A 26,483-nucleotide genomic window follows, 5' to 3' on the forward strand; every position below is an offset into this window, starting at 1 on the left:
CCTCTGTTATGCAAACTGGAACAAATGGGAATGGACATGGTGATATGGATATTAAAGTCATTGATGAGTGACATATGCCAAAAAAGTAGTATATGGAGTTGCAGAATCCAGGAGAAAGCATGTAACTAGTGTTGTGCTGCAAGACTCTGTGCTTGTCCTACTACTGTTTAATTTTTACATAAATGATATAGGAAATAATTTGAAGAGGAATATTCACTTGTTTGCTGTTTGAATTGTGCCTTTTGATTTCAAAAGACCTGAGTTCAATTTTCATCATGATGAGATGAATCTTTATATAGGCTTTTGCAATTGATTTTGAAGATGATCTCTTACAGAGGTAGCAGGGTCTTTTCTCCCAGAAAAGACCCTGCTACAACTACTGTTTAATTTTTACATAAATGATATAGGAAATAATTTGAAGAGGAATATTCACTTGTTTGCTGTTTGAATTGTGCCTTTTGATTTCAAAAGACCTGAGTTCAATTTTCATCATGATGAGATGAATCTTTATATAGGCTTTTGCAATTGATTTTGAAGATGATCTCTTACAGAGGTAGCAGGGTCTTTTCTCCCAGAAACTGGTGTTTTCATCCAGTCCCTCATAGAAAAAAACTGGAGATCACATACAATATACAGACAAAAAATACAATTAACGGTGGTGGCAGGCAGTGGATGACATTGTTTGTTGTGCTAGTAGTAGGTGGAGGATTGAGTAAGAGAGATGGTGAGTTGGGTGTAGTGGAGTAGGGCTTCCCTCCTAAAATGAGTCCTTGGAAGTGTCACATAATAATAATAATAATTGTTAATCAAGGTGATGTAAAGAGCTTGCAGGATGATTTAAATAGGCTGACAGCGTGGACAAAAGCTAGGTGTCAGTTTAATGTGGAAAAATGTAAAGTTGTGCATTATGCATCAATTATGTCCTTAGTTTCTACTAAAACCTATTAGAACATGAGCCACTGCTATCCAGCATCCTTTTACAAACTAATACTTGTTTCATCAAACCTGCTGCTTCTATTCAGTTTTCATTCTCCTACAGTTCTGTGACACAGTCATCCCCCTAAAGTATTCCCAGAGACTACTACCTGCTGCTCATCAAAAAGAATATCAACAGATTACTTTCTCTTGACCACTACCACACATAGCATTTGTTTGCTATAGGCTTTGTGGTGTCTTATGTGTGGGAATGATAAAAAGCTGAGAATATTTTGGCGGTACTGACAAGTTGATAACTGGCTTATGGTAACGGTATTCATGTCACTCTCTTCTGGGCAGATCCCTACCCATGCAGGAATTCAAACTTTAACCAGTAATGTAATTACATAAGCTCCAAAAACTTTTTTAACACGTTCGCTGCCACACTCCTCAGGCATAGTTTGTTCCTGCATGCCAAGTGCTTTCACATCTTCAAGGTCACTATGAGTAATCTCATAGCTGGCTTATCAGACAGAATTTTGTTTCATACGCCAACTATGAGTAATCTCATATCACTCCATCTTCGAGGTCACTACGAGTAATCTCGTAGCCGGCTTATCAGACAGAATTTTGTTTCATAGGCCAACTACAAGTAATCTTGTATCACTTCCACCTATATATTACATGCACTGACGACGGTGTTTATTGCTTCTAGTCTCTAAGAACCTTCAATTTCTCCATCACCAGTAAAGGAAAACTTACTGATATAGAAATAGAAGCTTATGCTAATATGAGCAATGATAAATTTCATGAAATATTTGGTTCTGATTCTGAAGATGATCCTACAGACGACTCTCTAGCGTGACTCAGATGATGAAGAAACTTTTGAAGATGAAGTCAGCATCCAGCCAAATACATCAACATCTACTTATTGGGAAAATTTAGAACAAGAGCCCCCACAATTTGACTTTGTTGAAACTGCAGGTTTTAAAATTGACACTGGAAATTTCAGTATCTAAAGGTTAGTTGAACTTTTCTTTTTTGAAGATTTTCTCGCAATTTTAGTAGAACAAACCAATTTATATGCTTTACAAAATATTGAGCAAAGCTGAGTGCAGATCAAAAAAAAGTCAAAGAATTTCAAACTGGAAAGCAACAGACATACCTGAAATGAAATTATTTCTTGGACTTTTACTTCATATGGGTCCTTGTAATTTACCGTCTATTGAGCATTATTAGAGTACAAACCAACTTTACAATTTGCCATTATGGCGCTCTAAAATGAGCCAAAATCGATTTCAAATTTTATTCCATCATTTGCATTTTGCAGATAATTCCCAAGCAGCTAATGATAAATTGCATAAATTAAGACCAGTCCTAGATCATTTTAATAGTGTAATGCGAAATAGCTATACACCAGACAGAAACTTACCTATTGATGAGTCAATGGTGTTATGGCACGGTAGACTGCCATTTCGACAATACATAAAAAACAAAAAACATAAACATGGCATGAAATTCTATGAACTATGCGAATCAAATGGATTGGTGATAAAAGTAAAAATTTATACAGGAAAATCTGAATCCTCTTTAGTGAAAATGGGTCATGCATATGATATTGTATTCCACTTGATGGAAGAATATTTAGACAGGGGTTATGTATTGCATATGGACAATATTTATAATTCTGTAGCTCTGACGGAATCACTTACCGACAGAAAAAAACGTACGTGTGTGGAACACTGAGAAATAATAGGAAAAACAATCCACCAGATGTTATTCAGAATAAACTAAAGAAAGGGGAATTTGTCTGGCAAAGAAGAGGTCCTGTTGTAGTCAGCAAATGGAAGGATAAGAGGGAAGTTCTTTCCATTTCAAATATGCACAAATTTGAAATGGTTGAAGCATAAAATCCGAATGGTAAATTTCAGTTAAAACCAAATATCATTAGGGATTATAATTTGGGTATGTCAGGCACTGATCTTTCTGATCAAATGCTTTCTTACTATTCCACCTTACGAAAGACAGATGGCCAAAGAAATTGGCAATATGCATTTTTGAGGTATACATTCAAAATGCGCATAAATTTAATAACATGATTACTGGAAATGCAATGACTGCGTTAAAATTTAGAGACCAATTTATCTCAGTTTTAGTTGGAATGGATGAGCTTACAGCATCAGGGAATATCAGGAGGAATCGGGATTTTCATTGTTTGGAAATTTTACCACCAACAGAAAAAAAGAATTGCACAACAAAGCCATGCTGTGTGTGTACACGAAACAAACGATGATGCAAAGTATGTTATGTTATTGTCCTGTTTGTCAGGAAAAACCACCATTGTGCATGGAAAATTGTTTTAAAATGTACCTTCTTAATTTGAATAAATTGTTTTTTTATTTTATTGATTGTTTTTTATTTTTATTGATTTTATTCATTTTAAATTGATTTACAAATTACGTGTTATACTACGGACTAACTCACTCTTGGCAATAGGAGGTTGGTAATTGACATACGAGTATATTCTTAGTTGGCTTCTGAGGCACATATATAATATACTATATTTTAATTGAAATTATTTCCTTTCTATCAAGCCCCCAGATGTGCTCTCCACTTTATTCAGAATCTAAGGATCCAAATTAAGGTAATTATACTAAGGGTTAACTCGTGTTTGGCATAGGAGGTTGGTAAATCGACATACGAGTATACTCGTAGTTGGCTTGTGAAGCTCATATACGAACTACGAGTATACTCGTAGTTGGCAGCGAACGTGTTAATAAATAAGAGTGGTTAGCGGCACTGGATCCCGAGCTGAGCCTTCCATTGCTTCCGCTTACTTGTGTCAGGTTCCTTCTATATTCTTTCCTATATGGCCTCACTTGGCTGACTCTTGCTTACTTCGACCCCGAGGGTATTAGATACTCGAGGCCCGAGGGTGTCTCTCCTTTTCCCACTCCACTAGTATCCCTAGAAAATTTTAATAGCAATGAATAGAACTTATAAGGGGGAAACTACCAGCTTGGCAAACCAAGGTGGTGTCTCTTGGCACAGAGAAGAGATGAAGGTGCACACTGAAATAGATATAATATCGGGAAATAAGGATGCTTCAAGGGCTGATGTTCTTCCTGATCAAACCTCTAAAAGTGACTTAAAACAACTATAAACAAACTGAAAATGAAAGCTCATCAGAGAATCAAAATTGCAACATGGAATGTGAGAACAATGAACAGATGTGGAAAATTAGAAAATCTGAAACAAGAAATGGACAAAGGAAAAATCGATATCATAGAGCTTCGTGAAGTCAGATGGGAAGGAATAGGTGCTTCTTATAGTGACAAAGTAAGAGTAATTTACTCAGGTGAAGATAAAAAGGAAAAAAGGAGTTGCATTCGTTTTTAATAAAAGAACAGCCACGAGCATCATTAGCATAAACTGTCTGAATGACAGGATTATGGTGGTAAAATTGAAGGCTGAACCGGTGGACATAACAATAATGCAGGTATATATGCCAACAAGTGACCATTCAGATGAGGAAATAGAGGAAATGTACAAACAATTACAAGAACTAATTAAAGAATAAAAAAGAAAAGACTATATGATTATAATGGGAGATTGGAATGGAATTGTAGGAGAAGAAGAGGATGGGAGTGTAGTAGGAAGATACGGACTAGGTAATAGAAATGAAAGAGGGAAAAGGTCAGTGGAATTCTGCAAAGAAAATAAGCTAATAATTACAAATACTTGGTTTAAAAAATCTAAGAGAAGACTACATACATGGAAAAAACCAGGAGATCGGAAAGGTATCGAATTGATTACATTATAATAAAGCAAAGATACGAGAATAGTGTAAAAAATGCATGCACATTTCCTGGAGCTGATATTTACTCTGACCATAACCTACTATTCATAGAAATAAATGTGAAACTAAAGAAAATAAAAGAAGCTATGAAAAGAAAAAAATGGAACTTAGAGAAATTAAAAAATACCAAGGAATTTGGAAATAGATTGGAGAAAGAATTAAAGGAAACAAGTTTTGTCAAAACTGAAGATCCAGAAAAGAAATGGGAACAAGTTAAAGAGAAAATAAAGAAGATTGCAGAAGAAGAAATTGATATGTAAGAGCTAAAAGAATTAAAAAAAAAAAAAAAAACTTGGATAACTAATGAGATGATTTTTCTAATGGAAGAAAGAAGAAAATGGAAAAATAAAGACACCCCAGAAGGGAAAATACAATATAGAACCCTGAATGACAGATTGTGAAGGGAAGCAGAAAGAAGTACAGAAGATTGGCTTAAAAAACAATGTGAAGAAATGGAAAATTATGAGAGAGAGTGGGAAGGTATGATCTTTTATATGAAAAAGCAAGAAGCATGAATCACAAGAGAAATGGAATTCGAGCTAGAGGCATAGAAAATAAGAATGGAGAAATCATAACTGAAGAAGATAAAATCCTAATGGGATGGAAGGAATACATTGAAGATCTATATGACAAGGAAAATAGACTAAATGAGTTGCCATTAGAAGATATAAAGAAGGTAAATGAAGATAATCTAGGCCCAGAGATTTTGAAGACAGAAGTAGAAATTGCCATTAAAGAACTAAAATGTGGAAAGGCAGAAGAAATAGATGAAATACCTGCAGAATTCCTGAAACAACTTCAGAAGAAAGGAACTGAAGAAATAACCAAAATAATAAATTGAATTTATAACAAAGGAGAACATACCAAAAGATTTTATGATCTTAATATTTATACTTATACCAAAGAAAAGTAATGCAGTGAACTGCAAGGATTTTAGAACAATAAGCCTCATTTCTCATACATCAAAAATACTTAAGAGAATCTTAACACGAAGAATTGCATCTAAAGTGGAAAAATTTCTTGGAGAAGATCAGTTTGGTTTCAGGAAGGGTAGGGGAACAAGAGATGCGATTGGACTGTTAAGAATAATAAGTGAAAGAAGTCTGGAAGTGAATAAAGAACTTAACATCTGTTATATAGATTTTGAAAATGCTTTCGACTTTTGGTATAGATTGGAAAGACAGAAGGCTAATTATCTCACTATATATGGGACAAACTTCCATGGTGAGAGACATATATGGTACAGTAGAACCAGGTATCATTGGATGAGGAGTAAGACATGGCTGTTCTCAGTCACCAGTTTTGTTAAACATGTATTCCGAAGCAATATTAAAAGAAGCACTGGAGAATTCGGAAGAAGGAATAAAGATTGGAAGTAGACAGATATTTGCAATAAGATATATAGATGACAAGGCATTACTATCAAACACTGAAACAGGACTACAACATCTGTTGAACAGATTACTGGAATCCTGTCTCAATTATGGAATGAAAATTAACATCAGAAAAACAAAGGTAATGAAAATAGCAAGGAAAGAGGCAAATATGGATATCAGAATAAATGGGGAAAATTTGAATCAAGTAAAGATATTTAAATATCTAGGAAGTGTTATTAGTAGTGATGGGAGATGTAAAAGTGGCATAAAAGCAAGAATAGCGATGGGAAGAGATGCCTTTAATGAAAATGGAATTTATTCAGAAGTAAAATGGGCAGAAACCTAAAGAAAAGACTAATAAAATGTTGTGTGGAGTGTTGCCATCTATGCAACTGAAACTTGGACATTGAAGAAAGAAGAAACTAAGATTTTGGAAAGCTTTGAGGTGTGGATTTGGAGGAGGATGGAAAAAATCAAATGGACAGATAAAATAACTAATGAAGAGGTCTTAAAAAGAGTAGAAGAAGAAAGAAGTCTGTTAAGGAGGATAAAAAGAAACAAGGGAAACTGGATCGGACATATTCTGAGAGGGAACGGAATCATCAGAGATGCCATCGAAGGAAAAATAGACGGAAAAAGACTCAGAGGAAGAGTAAGGAAAACAATGCTAGATTACATGCTCAATGGAGACAGGTATACAACCTTGAAAGAGAAGGCTCAGAACAAAAGAGAGTGGAAGGAAAGTTTCTGCTACTAAAAGAAGAACCTGCTCAGTTGAAGAATACTAAAGAAGAAGAAGAATTTAAAGAGACAAAGTGAAAAATATATCTATGATTATATTTTTAAGAGATATTACTAACAACATATTGGCACTAGTGGCAAGTTCACATTAGGCCAACACAATGTCAGTCAATATGTCAAATACTGTGAAAATAATTTCCTTATTAGAGACATTTTCACAGTATATAATTTTTCACTTTTCTTTAAAATTTTAATTTTGATTTCTGAACATAAATGACTTTCATCTGCTAAATGATATTGCAGAACTATAGGCAATAAGAGCAGATGTGTACTACTGTTTTTGTAGAATGCATATCTTTACTTTTAAAAAACTTAATGGGATTCTTTCTCTCCCGTAGTCCTAAATAGATCGTTGGGTCACTCATGGCTGATAGGTGATATTCTTTGTTAGCCTCCTCTAATCATTTCAGGCTCTTGTTCTTGATGTCAGTTGAAAGGGAGGAATTTGTCCATTTTTTGATGTTATCAGTCCATTTTAAAACGTTCGTTGCCACACTCCTCACGCATAGTTTGTTACCGCACACCAAGCACTTTCACTTCTTCAAGGTCAGTACAAGATTAAGTACTGGACTTAATCGACATAAGAGTATGTTTGTAGTTGGCTTGTGAGGCTCATATACCAACTACGAGTATACACGTGTTCACTGCTCGCTCCGCACGCCAAGCATTTTAACTTCTTCAAGGTCACTGAGTAATCTCGTACCCGGTGGTAATCGACATACGAGTATACTCATAATTGGCTTGTGAGGCTCATATACCAACTACGAGTATACTCGTAGTTGGCAGCATAGGTGTTAATCGAGGTCGAGTCCTAATCCTTGATCCTGGAACGATTCCTTCTAGAAAGTGCTTGCTTTGGAATGCCATTAGCCCTCTCCACATGTCCGAACCATTTCATCTGTCTTCTTCTGATGACTGTCAGAATATTTTCTCCATCTCCATCTATTGAGTCAATCAGTTTTCGGACATTTTCATTTTCGTGAGCAGTATAGGGAATTTTCAAGTCTTCTGTAAGTTTTCATTTCAAAAGACAGGAGTCTCCTCTCATCTTCCCTCAATTAAGTCCAGGCCTCACAACCATACAAGAGGATAGAATTCACCAAGGTGTCAATTAGTCTTAGTCTGGTTGTGATTGCTATTCTGTTATCTCCGCACAATGGTTTTAACTTCTGTAGGAACACGGTTACCTTAGCACTTCGGTATTTAATATTGGTTTTTGAGCAATCACCTCGATGCAACATGCTTTCTAGATAAGTGAACTTGTTTATATTCTCAATTTCTTTATTGCCAGTTTATATATTTACGAGTTCAATGTCTGATTTTGAGGTTATCATTGTTTTTGTTTTTTGTAGGTTTATGTATAATCCATATTTTTTTAATGTTCTGAAAATGCAGCTGGTTATCTCTTGTAATTCTTCTTCACTTTCTGGCAGAAGATTGATATCGTCTGCGAAACATAAGTTGTTTATTTTGAAAGTTTATTTTTCACTTGGTCAGACTACAATAAATTTAAAAGACATATTTCAGTGATTACACCACATTTTTTATTATTCAGTTATATAAGACACTGAAATAATAGTTCCCGACAAGTTTCGTAAATCGTAGGATTTACATCTTCAGGGGTAAATAGTATAACTTAAAGTTTAAATAAGAGAATTAATAAATACAAATCATAACCGTCTGGCTATTCATAAAACTCAAATAACAGAATGCAGATATATAACGTTATTGACGTTGAACAATACTGGATGATGTCACGTGTGCTTGTTCTCATTCATACAGTCCGAGCTCAGATTGGGGTAGATTTTTTATTAGAGCTGACCACACTTGATGGAGAATTAAACCTTGATTTTTATTGCATTGGGTTGGGTTTTTTAGCATATTAGCAGCAGCTTTAAATTTTCTTGTATAACTTTTGTTTTCTATGTATGACATCGTCGTTTTTTGCCAGAGTACATCATGTCTAGTGGAAGTGGTATGGAAAGCAAGACCCGTTTTTTGTTCTCTTTTGTATTGTACGTCTTTTTGGTATTCAGCCATGTGTATTTCTCCAGATCTTCCTGTCTGTCCTACGGCAAATCCCGCAAGAGCAATGGATTTTGTAGACTCCTGGTTTTTTAAGAGGATGATGAGGTGGTTTTGGTGGATGTAGGAATCTTGAGATTTTTTCTGTAGGAAGGAAGGCTACTTTTATGTTGTGTTTGTTCATTAATTTGGCTAGCTTGTCTGTAACATTTTTGATATAAGGAAGTGAGATTGCATTTTTGTAATCCTGTTTTATTGTGTTGTTAGCTGGAGGCATTTTAAGGATTCTCTTGATGATTTTTGTTTCATATTCATTCTGTTGGAGGATTTGTGTTAAGTATTTTAGTTCTTCAATACATCTTTCTTGTGTGCTGGAGATATTGTATGCTCTGTCTCAAAGAGTTTTAATTAAGCTTATTTTTTGTGAAGGATGGTGGTGTGAGGTTGCATTTAGAAATCTTCCAGTGTTTGTCAGCTTCCTATATACTGAGAAGGAGAGTTTACTTTCTTCATTAACTTCTAATAGAATATCCAGAAAAGGAAGTTATTTATTTTTTTCTTGTTCTAAAGTGAATTTTATGGTGTTGTGCAAATTGTTGAGATAATCTTTGAAATAGATAAGTTCATCTGTTGTTCCACTGAATATGATGAAAATTTCATCCACATAGCGTAGCCATATTTTTGGTTTTTTATGGTAATTCTTAAGAGCATTGTTTTCAAATTTTTCCATAAATAGGTTTGCTAATACTGGTGATAATGATGAACTCATGGCCAGCCCTTCTTTTTGTTCCCAGATTCTATCTTTATAGGTGAAAAAAGTATTGTTTATACGATGTTTAAAAAGATTCAAGATGTCAGGAGGGAAGAGGTCTTCTAGGAGATTCAAAATTTCTTGTCTCGGGACGTTTGTAAACAAGCTGATAATGTCGAGACTTGCTAAGATGTCTGTTGGACCAATATGTATATCTTTCACTTTTTTCTATGAAATGTTTACTATTTTTTATGAAGGAAGATGTTTTTCCTATATGTTGTGAGATCATGTTGGTGAGGTATTTCGCCAAGTTGGAAGTCGGTGAATCTCTTCCATTTACTATTGGTCTTAAAGGTATATCTGTCTTATGGATCTTTGGAACACCATATATTCTTGGTATCAAAGGATATTTTGATTGTAAGCATTTTTTAAGTTCTTCTTCCATCCAGAGAGGCACTTTTTTTATTAAATAGTTTGTTTTTTGTGTGTAGGCCAAGTCGGATCTCTGTCTATGGGTTTGTAGGTGTTGGTATCTTCCAGGAGACTTTTCATTTTGTTATCGTATTCTGTAGCATTTAAAACGACAGTTGCGTTTCCTTTATCCACTTTTATTATGACAATGTTTTTGTCATCCTTAAAATTTTTAAGGCAAACGTATTCATTGTAAGGTAGGTTCCTATGAGGTAATCTGCTTTTTAATAGTAAAGCTGTACTTTCTATACGGATAAGATCTGCCGTGTTGTCCGGTAGATTTCTAATTCCTTTTTCTATTTGTGCTATGATATCAATTTTTGGAAGGAAACATGGGGTTAAGGCGAAGTTAAAACCCTTGAGTAAAAGATTATTCTCCTCTTTTTGAACTTAATAAGTTTAACGTACTCCTTCAGAAGAAGGAAATACATAAAAAACAACTAAATCATTCAAAAGTAGTTATTAATCTTTCTTCGAGAGTCCTAACAAAAGAGGAGAATAATCTTTTAATCAAGGGTTTTAACTTCGCCTTAACCCCATGTTTCCTTCCAAAAATTGATATCATAGCACAAATAGAAAAAGGAATTAGAAATCTACCGGACAACGTGTCAGATCTTATCCATATAGAAAGTACAGCTTTACTATTAAATAGCAGATTACCTCGAAAGGAACCTACCTTATAATGAATACGTTTGCCTTAAAAATATAAAGGATGACAAAAATATTGTCATAATAAAAGCAGATAAAGGCAACGCAACTGTCGTTTTAAATGCTACAGAATATGAGAACAAAATGAAAAGTCTCCTGGAAGATACCAACACTTACAAACCCATAGACAGAGATCCGACTTGGCCTACACACAAGAAAACAAACGATCAATAAAAAAAGTGCCTCTCTGGATGGAAGAACTTAAAAAATGCTTACAATCAAAATATCCTTTGATACCAAGAATATATGGTGTTCCAAAGATCCATAAGACAGATATACCTTTAAGACCAATAGTAGATGGAAGAGATTCACCAACTTCCAACTTGGCGAAATACCTCACCAACATGATCTCACAACATATAGGAAAACATCTTCCTTCATAAAAAATAGTAAACATTTCATAGAAAAAGTGAAAGATATACATATTGGTCCAACAGACATCTTAGCAAGTCTCGACATTATCAGCTTGTTTACAAACGTCCCGAGACAAGAAATTTTGAATCTTTTTAAACATTGTATAAACAATACTTTTTTCACCGATAAAGATAGAATCTGGGAACAAAAAGAAGGGCTGGCCATGGGTTCATCATTATCACCGGTATTAGCAAACCTATTTATGGAAAAATTTGAAAACAATGCCCTTAAGAATTACCATAAAAAACCAAAAATATGGCTATGCTATGTGGATGATATTTTCATCATATTCACTGGAACAACAGATGAACTTATCTATTTCAAAGATTATCTCAACAATTTGCACAACACCATAAAATTCACTTTAGAATAAGAAAAAAATAAATAACTTCCTTTTCTGGATATTCTATTAGAAGTTAATGAAGAAAGTAAACTCTCCTTCTCAGTATGTAGGAAGCCAACAAACACTGGAAGATTTCTAAATGCAACCTCACACCATCATCCTTCACAAAAAATAAACTTAATTAAAACTCTTCGAGACAGAGCATACAATATCTCCAGCACACAAGAAAGATGTATTGAAAAACTAAAATACTTAACACAAATCCTCCAACAGAATGGATATGAAACAAAAACCATCAAGAGAATCCTTAAAATGCCTCCAGCTAACAACACAATAAAACAGGATTACAAAAACGCAATCTCACTTCCTTATATCAAAAATGTTACAGACAAGCTAGCCAAATTAATGAACAAACACAACATAAAAGTAGCCTTCCTTCCTATGGAAAAAATCTCAAGATTCCTACATCCACCAAAACCACCTCATCATCCTCTTAAAAAACCAGGAGTCTACAAAATCCATTGCTCTTGTGGGATTTGCTACGTAGGATAGACAGGAAGATCTGGAGAAATACACATGGCTGAACACCAAAAAGACGTACAATACAAAAGAGAACAAAAAACGGGCCTTGCTTTCCATACCACTTCCACTAGACACGATGTACTCTGGCAAAAAACGACGATGTCATACATAGAAAACAACAGTTATATAAGAAAATTTAAAGCTGCTGCTAATATGCTAAAAAACCCAACCCAATGCAATAAAAAATCTACCCCAGTCTGAGCTTGGACTGTATGAACAAGCACATGACATCGTATTGTTCAACATCAATAACGTTATATATCTGCATTCTGTTATTTGAGTTTTATGAATAGCCAGACGGTTATGATTTGTATTTATTAATTCTCTTATTTGAAGTTATACTATTTACCCCTGAAGATGTAAATCCTACGATTTACGAAACTTGTTGGGAACTATTATTTCAGTGTTTATATAACTGAATAATAAAAAAATGTGGTGTAATCACCGAAATATGTCTTTTGAACCAATTAGCCACATAAGTTTACACCTGCTATAATAAATGTCATTTAATCCTTTATCCAAGTGTATGGAAACAACCGTTTGGCAGCTCCTATAGTTGGAGATGATCTTGCTAATGCTTCTGCCTTGTTATCTCCACTTGGGTCTGTTTCCCACTGAAGAGACCTCAATAAAGGTCGAAACTAGTCTGGGTAGTGGCCCTTCCCTTAATGTATAACATTATACATATCTGCAAGAAGATGTGTTTTGCATTATGGGAGATCCTGATTAGGGGTGTTGGTAGCTTGCTCCACCTTTGCAAGGAGTTTCCCGTTGTTGTACCACTTTACCCCAGTCCTGAAGATACTTTCATGTGCAAACTTTGTTTGCATACACTTGGATAAAGGATTAAACTAAATTTATTATAAGTTATTTATTCTTAGTCTTCCAACTACTATTCCAGTGTCATATTCATGAAGAGCTTCATCTATGACATATTCCTTAAAAAGAAGAGGGGATAAGATGCATCTCTGTTCTGGCCGGAACGGTTCACTTCTAATTTTTAATTTCAATTCTCATATCAGATGAGGAATAAAGAGTTTTTATTAAAACTCTTTATTCCTATCTGATATGCTAATGATTTTGTTGTCAATACCATAATATTCTAAAATTTTCCAAAATGTCTCATGCCATATTGAATCAAAGCTTTTTGAAGGTCTAAAAATTTGGACAGATTATTTTGTTATGTTCTATGTATTTTCCACCTAGTATGTGTATTGTAAAGATATGGTCGATTGTACTTCTGGAAACCTGCATGTTCATCAGATAGTCTGCTTTCTGTTTTCTTTTTGATTCTTGACAATAATATTTTTAACAGGATTTTGCTTGGAAGACTAATTGGACAAATTGATCAAAATTTTTAAGAAAGGATAGGATTTGGTAGGATTACAGTGGTAAGATTTTCTGAGGAAAGAAAAAAGATTAACTTCATAAGTTAATTATTTCAGTTCTGCCAAACATGATTAAGAAACATTTGGATGGTTACAGATCATTGAAGCATAATATAATAAAACTTATTAAAATATCCTGCAATGCAATAGGTTTTTTTTTTTTTTTTTTAAGCAAAGCAGGACACTGGAATGATGGAGAAATTAAAATACATTGGACTGTCAGAGTTGGTGCTTTATACAGATACTTATTACAGCTATAATTGTGACATTCAGCTTATGTGTGATTGCTTCATTAGTCATAATGTTATATATAGTAATTATATTCTAGTGATAAATATAATAATGATTTTGCTGCTACAGATTCATTATAAGCTGGAAACATTTTGCAATACACATAGCTTTTAATCATATCCATGCATTGAAAGGTAGCAAAATGTGCCACAACCACATTGTAAAATCGTGGGAATTTTACAAATTTATAGAAGGAATTTTATACAAAAACACCTTTTATACTGATTTTACTGATAAACAAAATTCCACTAAAAATACTTGTGATTTAATAGCAAAAATTTTTATGTTTAGTAAACTGGAAATAATTTGTGAATTACTGAATATTATAACTGCCAAAAGTGTCGTAAAAAGGAACAAAGAAAGTTCAATGTCAAAAACATTTGTGTCTAAAGAAATTTCCAGATGGATTATCGTATTAACGTATGACCTGGGGCAACTTCACAAAGGTCAACATTGCACAGGGGTTTCCCGCCTTAATGCAATGTCTGAAAAGAGGTGGCGGGTGCAGAACATTGAAATACCCAGGGGACTACAACGCAAGCGAACCCAAGGTCATTGGAGCCAGATAAATAGAGGGTTCCTACATCGATATGGGGGTAGGTTCTAAAAGTTCATTCTCTGGGTTCAGTTCAGTTCTAGTGGTCAAGCGAGAGGCGATGAGGTTGGCGGCAGTCAAGCAGTTAAAGGTCAAGTGAAGTTACGGGTCCCAGAAGTTAACAAGGTCTCGAAATTGAGGAGCTACCAAGGTACGAAGTACGTTACGACAACGAAGTTTCGCTAAAACATCGTGGAAGATGATTTGTAATCACAATCGGAGACCTGCATTCCAACCAGTAGATATCAGAGGAACGTAACAACTAAGTTAAATTGTCTTAAAAGAAATTAGATACCGGATTTCCATGCCGCCAAGTTCCTGACGTTCGCAACTAATGAGAGGAGATCTCACAAATCCCGGAGAAGGTACCCGAGTGCAGTGCTAAAGTCGGATGGTAATAGAAGGAAATGATTTCAGGAATCATTCAGAGAAGACTAGACATCTGTTCAAAGTAAGATCGTTCCATTGTTTAGCTAGAGAAAAAGATTGTGACAGTGTTTTAGTTAAGGGTTTTGTTTTATTATGATACTTGAGGACTTTAGGCCTTATGTTGATGTTTGAATTGTTTTGTTATATGTGAGATAAAGCCTAACTTAAATCTAAGGTGAAACATCATGTGTTTAATATTGTAGCTATTACCTAAGCCTGCAAATATTTATGTGAGAATGATCTGAGTATGACTAAGTGTTACAATATAGACACGTGGTCTTACTAGAATTGTTTACGTTGAGGGACTAAATGTAAACGTAGTTATGAGTTGTTAGAAACTAATTTACTTGGAACTTAGTATTGACCTTTCGTACATTTCTTTGATGATGAATAAATTGTTTTCTTGTTTAAATAACTTGCCTGATTTCTATTTCCAATGCACTACTCATTAAACTCGAATCTATGCGTCTTAAAGTAGAATTGCCACAACTATAGATTAGAAAATATACATTGCTAGATTTAGTGATAGATAAGAGAGGAAAGTTCCGTGTGTTTTACTGTGTGTTTTTCTTCGGAGGGTTATTCATCTCCTATCCACGAATTTTGGTGGTGCAGCTAGAAATCAAATAAATTTCCCGAAATTCAGTTTAGAAAAACACCAGTAGATCAGACAAAGAGATTGGCTCCAACCTGAGGCACTTTCTTTGTTCTGAAGGTTTTGCACACATGAGCTATAATATATGCAGCCTTAAGACAAAAGTGTAAGTAAGATTAAGAAGATAAGTTAAAAATGAGATAATGTAGATTTTACAAAGGCACAGCAGACAATAGTGGTGAAGACAGAAAGAACAAAAGTAGATAGATGGAAGAGAAGGTGGTTCAGTGAGTTTAGAGCCTGATGGTAAATGCATGTTGGCTGGTATCTGTTCTTATTAGTCTTGGAAGAAGGAAGAGAGGTAGGTGATGTAGCTAGTTCTGCAGAACATTGTCTATAAAAGTACCTCTAGACCAGTGGTTCTTAATCTGGGATGTGTGCACCCCTGGGGGTGCGAGAGAAGTTTCTAAATTTTTGATGGAAACTGCCACCTGACCACCTGTGAGAAACTAGCGAATGCTACGTCGACTTTTGGGACCCCAATCCTACCCTCTCCACCTTTGCCTTAGCGCATCGCACTTACCAGCACATGCAATACAATAAGAAACTGGTTGATATGCACACGTGTTCACATATTCTGAGTACGAACGTTAATGAGGTGGTTTGATGCAGAAACGATTCCTAATTTTCTTTAATTCACCAACATTAATCAGTGACTAAAGCCCATACTGGATATGATCAATTGATTACATAAAGGTTTTCTGCAAATTTTGAAAAATGATAATTATTTTATTGATTATAGTAACCCTCGTTATGTCAAAAATACACCAATGGAAAGACGATTATGTTGCTTATGGATTCACTTGTACAACAGATAAAGATGGTACGCAATGACCATAATGCATTTTATGTTGCAAAATATTTTCAAACTCCAATCTTAAACCATCAAAGTTGTTAGAGCATTTCAACAATCAGCATGGTGGTGAATCTGCAGGACATATTCTTACATCTTGAAGTCTAAGAAGGCACGATTTGATACCAGCAGTACTATCAAAAATTTGACGTTGTGGTAGTTCAAAAGCCCTTGTTAGAAGCTTTTTATCAAGTGGCATATCTGTATGCTAAGACAAGAAAAGGTCATACAATAGCTGAGGAATTGGTAAAACCATGTGCACTTGAAATTGCAAAAATTGTATTGGGTTCTGAAACACAAAGGAAAATTCAGCAGATTCCGTTATCGAACGATGTGATTCGATCGTGCATTCAAGATCTCAGTGTTGATATTTTACTGCAAGTAGTAGAAGATATCAGAGTGAGTATTCAAATGGAAGAGTCAACTGATGTTGATAATTGCAGTCAGTTGTTGATATTTGTGCGATAATTAAGGAAAAAGAAATGTTGGAAGAATTTTTATTTTGTGAGCCATTGGAATTGACGATAAAAGGAATTGATGTTTTCAATCATATTAAAAACTTTTTTTGAAACATCAAATACCCATTAATGTGATAGGCTCAATTTGCACTGATGGTGCCCCTGCAATGTTGTACAAATATTCTGGATTTTTTTCATACATCAAGACAGAAATACCGCAAGTTACAATAACACATTGCATATTGCACCATCATGCACTTGCATCGAAAGCTTTGCCAGAGAATTTAAAACAACACTTAACTACTGCAGTAAATGTAGTCAAGTATATCTGAGGACGAGCGTTTAATCATCGTATCTTTCGTGCTTTATGCGAAGAAATCGGTGCTGTTCATACTGTGCTTCTTTATCACACTGAAGTACAGTGGCTCTCCAAGGGTCACATGCTAAGCAGGGTTTTTGAATTGTGCGAGGAAATTATACAGTTTCTTACTAACCAAAATTGTGATTTAGTTAAAGCTTTTGAAAAAAGAGAAGCAATACTTCTACTAGCCTACTTAGCAGATATATTGAGCCACCTGAATGAATTAAACACATCAATGCAAGGATTTGGTAAGAACATAATAACAGGTAGTGAACAATTATCTTCATTTATTGAAAAACTAAAAATGTGGAAACATCGAGTTGAAAATGGGAATTTTGCAAACTTTCCTTTGCTTTGTTGGATCATCCTTCTTCCTTGTATTTGATCCGCCATCTTGTTTTAACTTAGTTTTTAAACAAGTAATTAGTTGCTGGCTGATTAATTTTAATATAGAGAAATTTATGTTTTTAGACTACGCCACTCTATATCTAGATCAGTCTATTGGAATATAGTGGAACCAATCAATAACTAATTTTTTTTATAGTAACTTTATTTCTTATACAGGCCGAGTTTATCTCTTAATTTTAAGGCTCCAATAATTTTATGAACGGTGCAATAAACAAGATTCAGGCAAACACAAATTTAAAATCAATAAAACAAACATTTAATTCAGGGTCATATAATATACACTTAAGCTCAACTCTGACAAGAAAATAATATAAATATCTTAGCATACAGGTCACAACATCTTATAGATTCAATGTATGATCACTCTGCTGTCAAACTTACAGCTTTCACAACATTGAATTAACTTTTAATAGAGTTCAATATCACAAAATCTCTTAATAACAATTTTTACTATTATCACACAGTCAGCAAAGTCTCAATACATTAATGGTGGCAACAACTGCTTCACAAGTATTCACTTTCATACTTCTTACTCCGACTGATTTCAGCAAAAAATGTTATAGTTAATGTGGGGAATAACAGGAGGAATCACACATATATTTCTGCACTGAAGTAACACATAAATGGACAGTTCTTACCGGGTAAATCCCTTGCTCATCAATTTCACTATGTGCTCACTTAATAACTGTATTTATTTCGCACACTATGGCAGCAATAATTAGAATAAATCTTCTCAATGATAACTGAACTTTTAATGGTCACACTTTACATGTATGGACATATTTGGATAAAGGAAAATGCTTATTCCTTCCTTAACACTATTTGATTAATTCAGCACTCTGTTGAAGTTCCATGAAACTAATGGAACACGCAGTAATTCTTTAACTTTAGAATTATTCATCATCATCATCAAATTCCTGCCAGTACCCTCAAGGGGTGTACAGGATATGATAGTACTACATGAAAAAAATTACGTCATTATTAATTTCCTATCTATAATTTTCCTCCAAATCAGTCTGTTACTTGTCAAGACTCCAACATTATCAGATCTTATATTTCTATCGTCTAAGGCACTTTGTACCATATCAATCCACCTATATCTTGGTCTTCCTCTGGGTCGTTTTTCTGCCAACCTGGCAGAGAACACTTGTTTTGCTAATCTTTCCTCTCCCATTCTGTTCAAGTGACCATACCACCTGAGATTAGCTCTGCTAATGCATTCCTGGATGCTGACAATGTCAAGTTCTTTCCTAATATCCTCGTTTTTTAATATGATATTGCCATTGATGCCATCTGTTCACGCCTATAATCTTTCTCAGGACTCTCATATCTGTAGTCTCTAGTCTTTGGTCAAGTGTTTTACTTCTGACCCAGCTCTCAGATCCATAAGTTAAAACTGGTTTGAACACTGTCTTGTATACAGCTAATTTAGTGTTACTACTAATTTCTCTCTTATTCCATATGAATTTATTCAATTGACTTCCCACCACTCCAGCTTTGCTGATTCTGTTGTCTATTTCCATATTTAATTTACCATCTTCAGTAAAAATCGTGCCTAAATAGCTGAAATGCTTTACTTGTTCCACAGGTTCTCCATTCACAACACAGTTGACACTTTCAATGATTCTGCCTATTTTCATTGTCTTTGTCTTTTTATTGCTGACATTCATACCATATCTATTACAACAGCTATTCAATTTAGTCAGAGAATCTTGCAAACTTGTACCGGATTTATTTAGAAGTATAACATCATCCGCATAAAGCAAAGAGCTGACATTAACATCTCCAATTTTCATATCATATTTAATACCACTTTCCTTCATAATGTGATCCATATAGATGATGAATAACAGAGGGGATAATGTACATCCCTGTCTCACACCAGATTTAACATTAAACCATCTTCCTGTACTTCTTTCAATTCTAATTGCTGACTTATAACTCAAATAAAGACTAAGTATTGCTTAATATAATGCCCCATTGACACCATATAACTGCAGCGTATTGAATAGCGTATCTCTTGGCATCTTGTCATATGCCTTTTCCAAATCGACAAAACTTAAATACAGATCTTTGTTATATTCCCATGCTTTCTCGACTGTTTGTCGTAAAGTGAAGATCTGATCGTGACAGCCTCTATTTTGCCTGAATCCAGCTTGTTCTTCACCAAGCTTTTCTTCCACAATTCTTGTCAACCATTTCTCAAGTATACTTGCATAGATCTTGCCAGGAACACTCAGTAGGGAAATATCTCTGTAATTCTCACATGCAGTTTTATTTCCCTTTTTATATATGGGTACTATGAGAGCTCTACTCCAATCATTGGGAATTCTTCCCTTTGTCCAGGCCTTCTGAACTATGCAGCGCAGCCACTGTATGACTCTCACACCACCATACTTCAGCATTTCTGGTCGAATATCACCAACTCCTGCTGCCTTTCCCCATTTCAAACCTTTGATGGCTTTTTCTACTTCAAGTATGGATATGTATTCCTGACTGCATGCCTGGTCAGTGTTTTTTACCACTATGCTGTCATCACTGCTTGTTTCATTTAGAAGTTTTTCAAAGTAATTACTCAATACTTCAAGGATATCTTTTTCTCCTATTTTCATCTCACCTTTATCATCTCTAATTCCTTTTACGGCACTCTTTCCTCCATTCCTAAGCTTCTTCAACAACCATCAGAATATTTTGCCACCTTCTTGATATTTATTTACTATATTCTTGCCAAAGTCCTCCCATGACTTTTGTTTAGCTAGTTTTACACAGTGTTTAGCATTCTTGCATTTGTCTCTATATTCTCTAAGAGCCCAAGCTGACTTATTTGACAGGAACTTTTGATATGCTTTCTTCTTTTCCTTCACTGCCTCTTTAACTTCCTGTGTCCACCAAGGAGTTCTGATTTTTTTATCCTTGCAGACAACCTCACCACATGCCTCTCTGGCAGAATCAATCAATGTTTTCTTCAGTTTGCCACTGAATCTACAAGGTTTGATTCCTGTTCTCAAACTCTTTCATTTTTTCTTCAATAGTCTTTGTGTATTTTAGTCTACAGTTCACATCTGAGAGCTGCTCAACTTTTATTCACTTTAAAACTTTCTTACATGTTATTCTTTTCAATATGAAATTCAATTTTATCCTGCTCAAGACTAAATAGTGATCACTTCCAATTTCAAATCCTCTGTACACTCTGGTGTCCTGCACCAGGGAGAAAACATCATTATCAACAATAACATAGTCAATGAGACTTTTTTTATTCCTAGCCTCTTCTCTCCATGTGAATTTGTGCACATTTTTATGTTGGAATGGTGTTAGTAATAACCAGTCCATGTCCTGAGCAGAAATCCAAAAGATATTTGCCATTATTATTAGCTTTTCTCCAAATTTTCCCAAAATATTTTTGTATGTCTCACAATCATTTACTACTCTGCTATTTAGATCCCCAACAAGGACCAACTTTTCATTTTTCATTGTGTCAGTTGCTTTTTCTAAAGCTTCAAAAAATTCCTCCACTTCTACCTTAGTAGAACCTTCTGTGGGACCATAGGCACAAATAAGTCTCATTGTCCAGTTCCCCATTCTCATATTTGCCCACATTACTCTACTTGAGACTGACTGCCATTCAAGAAGATTAGCCTCGTATTTTGTGTTGAATACTATGGCTACTCCTTCTTTTCCTAGATTATCATTGCCTGAATATAACTTTTTGTATTTATTGCTCAGAAAGAGATCACCAGTTTTGGTCTTTTTTGTTTCAGTCACCCCTATTATGTCGATCTGGTACTTATCTAATTCCTCAGCTGGCTCCATTCTTTGCCATTCAGGCTTCTTACGTTGATAGTACCGATCTTTAACTCTGGTGATGTTCAGTTGGGGTTTGTTTTCAGATTTGTTCCAGTAGCTGACTTGTCGCTGTTCGCCCTGGTTCCCCGGCAAAAACAACAGGGGCCTTGTTTAACCGGGCGACGCCACAGCCGGCATGAAATTTTGTCATGTTGTACAATCATTTTTTATTTTGGTTTAACCAATAAGAATACAATTTCGTCTGCTAAATCCCAAATTGCCAGCCCATCCTCGTTCGTTCAGTATCCAAGTAGATACCCAACAGGGTGCACCATGAGAAGGTGAGGATTGGACATTAGGTGAGAAGCCCTGGTCGGTTCTCCGCATTCTTTTAAAGGCTATGTGGAGGTCTCCTCTCAGTTATACAGCTTTGGCCCTTAAGCACCCCTAGAATTATTCTCAGTTGCCTAACACTTTCCTGGTAATTTAATAGCTTAATTAAAGCACTAAGGTTGTAGTTACAGTAATCCTTTGCATTTCTTTTCTGCTACTCCGTATTTTCCTCATCTGCCTGTGCTATACTAAAATGCTCTCCTATCCCTGGTCTGTCCTGATAAAGAAAAGAGCCACGGTTTTCTCCGCTCCTCGCTTATGTACCTCCCTTCTATTTTCCCACCAAAATGTTTCTCGTGCTCTGTTTATGTCAATTCCTTCTCTCCGTTCAATACAATATCTTGCCATTCACACATGCGCCAGCTATTTCTCGCTCGTCTCTATAGTAACAAACAAAATAAAATGAAAACAGAAGTATTGCATAACATTATACCTTTACACACTGGTAATAATAAATAAAAACTAAAATATTATATTTCACATAAGGCATATTAAATTCATATATACAGTTTCTCATAATATCAAATTAGGAATAATCAAAATAAACAGAGTGATATTTCAATACAGAGTTCTATTATTGCTAACACATATTTTAGATTAATTAATAAAACTTAATAAATAAACTCAAGGCAATTACATGAATAATAATTTATAACAAGAGATTAATATCAAATAATATTTACAAGTATAGCCTTTGGAATGGTGGATTATGTTGGATTCTGAAAGGAATATTAATAATCCAAATTTCTCTTCATTCAGAATCCAACAGCTTGATTCAGTCGTTCTGAATAATGAGAAAATAATAATTATACCTGAAATTGCAATACACCTCCAACTATTGAGAGAATCATTTCATGGATACTTTACCATGGGAAATGTTAGCAAAATTCAGAGATGGATACTGGATCCATTTCTATTTGACCCAGATTCAATGGACGGCAGCTATTTAATAAAAGATCTTATTGAAATACGAGCCAATGCACGTATTCAAATGGAATTTGAAAAACTGGACTTAGAACAATTCTGGTGTACACGGTTGGAAACCTTATCCACAGCTGGCAAAAGCAGCATTGCAAACACTTTTACCATTTGCCACCACCTACCTGTGTGAAATGGGATTTTCATCACTTTTGCACATAAAAACAAAAGCTAGAAATCGCTTAAATGCAAGTGATGACTTATGTGTGGCTCTTTCAAAAAAGGAGCCTCGCTTCAGAAGTATTATTATGAATAAACAACAACATAGCCATTAAAAACTGAGATATTGTTTTGTATGTATATGTAAATGTATGTGTTTATTTTTCAATAAATAAATTATCTTACAATAGATGTAATTTCCTAAATAAAGAAATAGAAACACATTTTTCAAGAGGGTGCGAGAACTTATTTTTAGATTCAAGGGGGTGCCAATCACTAAAAAGGTTAAGACCCACTGCTCTAGACATAGAAAAGAAGTAGTCTGTGAGTGTGTGATTGGAGTGAATGTGGTAGAGGGGTGGTGGTCATTGATTAATTGGATTGCACTCCTCCATAAAATTAGCAGTCTTCTTTTTGGGCACACTACTCCAAATGTGTGAGTAGTATTAATTATACATGAATCACTGGATTTGGGATTTATATATTATTAGAAGTCGGACAAGTTAGAAGTAGTGTTTTGAGTGGAAAAAGTACACCATGTTTCTTGGAAGCTGAAGAAGCAATGGCTGAGATGTGTTTGCACCAAGAAAGACAAAGAACAAATAAGTCAACCCCAGAAGAGAAATCTGATTGTGTTTGAAGTTCTACATATTTTCAAAGTGGAAATCTTTTTGATAATACCTTTTAATGTAAAATTTTTCTCATGAGAAATTAGATAGGACTGTGTGTTTAGGTAGGCAGTAACGTTCACAAGGTTATCTTCATCCATCTGGGGAATAACAGTGAGAGCAGAGTTCGGAACAAGATATGGAGGCTTCTAATAATTGGACACTACAAGGTTTGTCAAATGAGGAAGTGGAATAGTTTGTACAGTCATCAGCAAAACTATGAATGGGATTTAAAGTCAGAGAAGATCATTTATATACAAGAGGAAGAGAGTGTGCAAATATATAGATCCTTGGGATACTCCTGCATTATTGAAGAAATCTGAGGAAAGAAAATAATTTATTATGACATGCATTAAACACCCAGAGCAAAAGCTGGCAACCCATTTGCAAAGAGTAAATCCAATTCTGAAATTCTTAAAGTAGGGCATATAATGGCCTATTTTTAGAATTTCAGAATTGGATTTAGCTTGGTTGATGTTTTTCTTATGCAGTTGTTGTGAGTTGCATTATTATAAGCTCAGTGTCATTATGAAGTTTTGGCCTCCAGCCATGTGATATGTTGATTTTTTTTTGCAGACAGCTTTGGCACACTTATTGGAGAACCATGGCTTGGATAGTGGGCGTGTATTTCTGTTATTCTGCAGGTGTTTGGATCCAGATAATGGAACCCTGGAAATGAGTAAAAAACACAAAAGCCCCGATTTGTCACGCTTGTATTGTCAGAAAACATGGGGGTGGGGAATCAACATCTACAAGAGGTCTAAAAGAGGAAAGCCTATGGTGCTGGTAAGATGGTGGTTGTTTTGTATCTTTATGAGTAGATGGATTGTCTCTATTAAGTCAAGTTAAGCAGCTGCTTTTAGATTTACTCCTGGAAAGAAAGCAAGAGAGAAGAAATATGATGTGAACAGTATGGTTTTTTTTTTGTTTTTTTTTGGCTGGTGAATGACATTTCAAGTTATTTCCTTATTCATTTGTTCACACTAATTTGAATTATTATTCATTTGTTCGCACTAATTTGATATAATTGACTTGCCATAATTTGACATATGTTTATAGGTATTCATTGTTCATTTGTTCATTACTTTATAGGTAATATTTCATAAGTTATTGTTAATTCTTTTAGGAATTACACTAGATCATCTTATGGCAGTTGGATAACAGCAAAATCAAAAATTAATATTCTTTTGGCAGCATTGTCTTCAGATGCAATTATTACTGTAGACAATGGAGGTATGGTTCGTTTGTGGGAAATAGGACTGGCCAGATTACAGAAATCAATGTATGAATGGAAAGAAATGCTTGGCAGAAAACAAGATTCAGTGCAAGTAAATAGCATTTTTATTTATTTATTTATTTTTTTTTAACACATTAATGCTTTAAAGTTTCACAGTATCATTATACTGTGAAAGTGAAATTTAAACTGCTAAGTAAAATATTATTCTTTCTAGTGAAGAAATACACAGTCCAAATTACTACACACTTTTTTTGTTACATTTTTTCCTAATAGCCATTTAGGCATACAACCAGTATAGATTTTTTTTAAATTACTTTTATTATTATTAGACATCCTGGGAATCAAGGACTCATTGAGAAAGGCCATACATCACCCACACCAGCTTCTCTTTTCTCATACTTTCTGTTAAGCTCATTCACACTAGCTGCACTTACTGTTTCAACAGTCAAGCTGTTCTACTCATTCACTGTTTTATGAAAGAAAAAATTTAGCTCTTATCCCTTTCTTAACTGCACTTAAACTTCCACGGATGCCACATTGTCCTCTTCCAACCTTCCATATAATGAAACATTTTATCAACCGATATCATATCACCCCCTTCTTCTATCTACTAGTGTCTACAGTTTTTGTCATATGATCTTTAAACTTCAACTTTCTATCCACCATCACTCTGGGATCTCTAGCCTCATCAGTTACTCCAAACTTAATCCGACCGATGGAAATTGCATCATACCAGAGTGCATAACTTGTCAGTTACTGATATGGAATTTATAGCCATTATTGTTTGCCCACACTTTCAGCCTGTTCAAATCATTTTGTAAGTGCTGAATATCAGTAGTCTCTGATTGTCCTGCCTAGTTGTGCATAATCAGGAAACAAATCAACTCCTGTCAGCCCCCTCCCAATATCATTAATATGTGATTAAACAACAATGGTCCAAGGACTGATACTTGTGCTTCTTATCCATCTTCTATACTTACCCACTTATCCAAGCCAGTAGTTTATATTCTAATTGCATATTTTCTAGTTTATGCAACAGCCCTTCATGTGGTATCCTATCAAATGCCTTAGCAAAGCCTTGCAGTATCATAATTATTATAAAATATGAGTGAAAGCAAATAAGCAAATTGCTCAGACATGACCTTCCTTGAGTAAACCCATGCTGTTCCTTATAAAGTTCCTTGCTTGTTTTACCCCCATTTCTATATGCTAGTTCTTACCAATTTCTTTAAGATCTTTACTGTCACTCAAGAGTTACTGGTAGGTCGATAGACATATCAGTGTCTTTGCACCATCCTTGAGATTTGATTGAGATCCCATTCCTGTGGGATCTTTCCTCAGCTAAGACTCAAATTATACAAACACGTCAAGAGCCTAGCCATTTCAGCTGAATATTCCTGAAGCCTACATTCTGATATCCCATCTGTCCCAATTGTTAAATTCTTATTCAGGTTATGCAACTGCTCTAGAAACTCCTTCTCATGCATGTCTATCTCTTTATCCAATGCATGGTAGCACTGTGCACTATGTTACATACACTAGGTTGATAGATCTTGGTGAGGTGTATACTCCTTATTTTGAG

General features: G+C 34.8%; 1 protein-coding gene across 3 annotated transcripts in view; it reads left to right on the plus strand.

Annotated features, from left to right (window-relative positions):
• c12.2 (von Willebrand factor A domain-containing protein c12.2) overlaps window positions 1-26,483 on the plus strand; it is a 550,347-nt gene that overhangs the window by 399,614 nt on the left and 124,250 nt on the right. For all 3 annotated transcript variants that reach the window (XM_090409563.1, XM_090409565.1, XM_090409564.1), the window contains exon 34: window positions 24,791-24,992. In XM_090409563.1, coding sequence (XP_090265689.1) covers window positions 24,791-24,992 — 202 coding nt within the window. The remainder of the gene's footprint in view (window positions 1-24,790; window positions 24,993-26,483) is intronic.

Source organism: Typopeltis vanoorti, chromosome 19, assembly GCF_054136105.1.
Source record: "Typopeltis vanoorti isolate ZY-2024b chromosome 19, IOZ_Tvanoo_1.0, whole genome shotgun sequence".
Classification (NCBI taxonomy): Eukaryota; Metazoa; Arthropoda; class Arachnida; order Uropygi; family Thelyphonidae; genus Typopeltis; species Typopeltis vanoorti.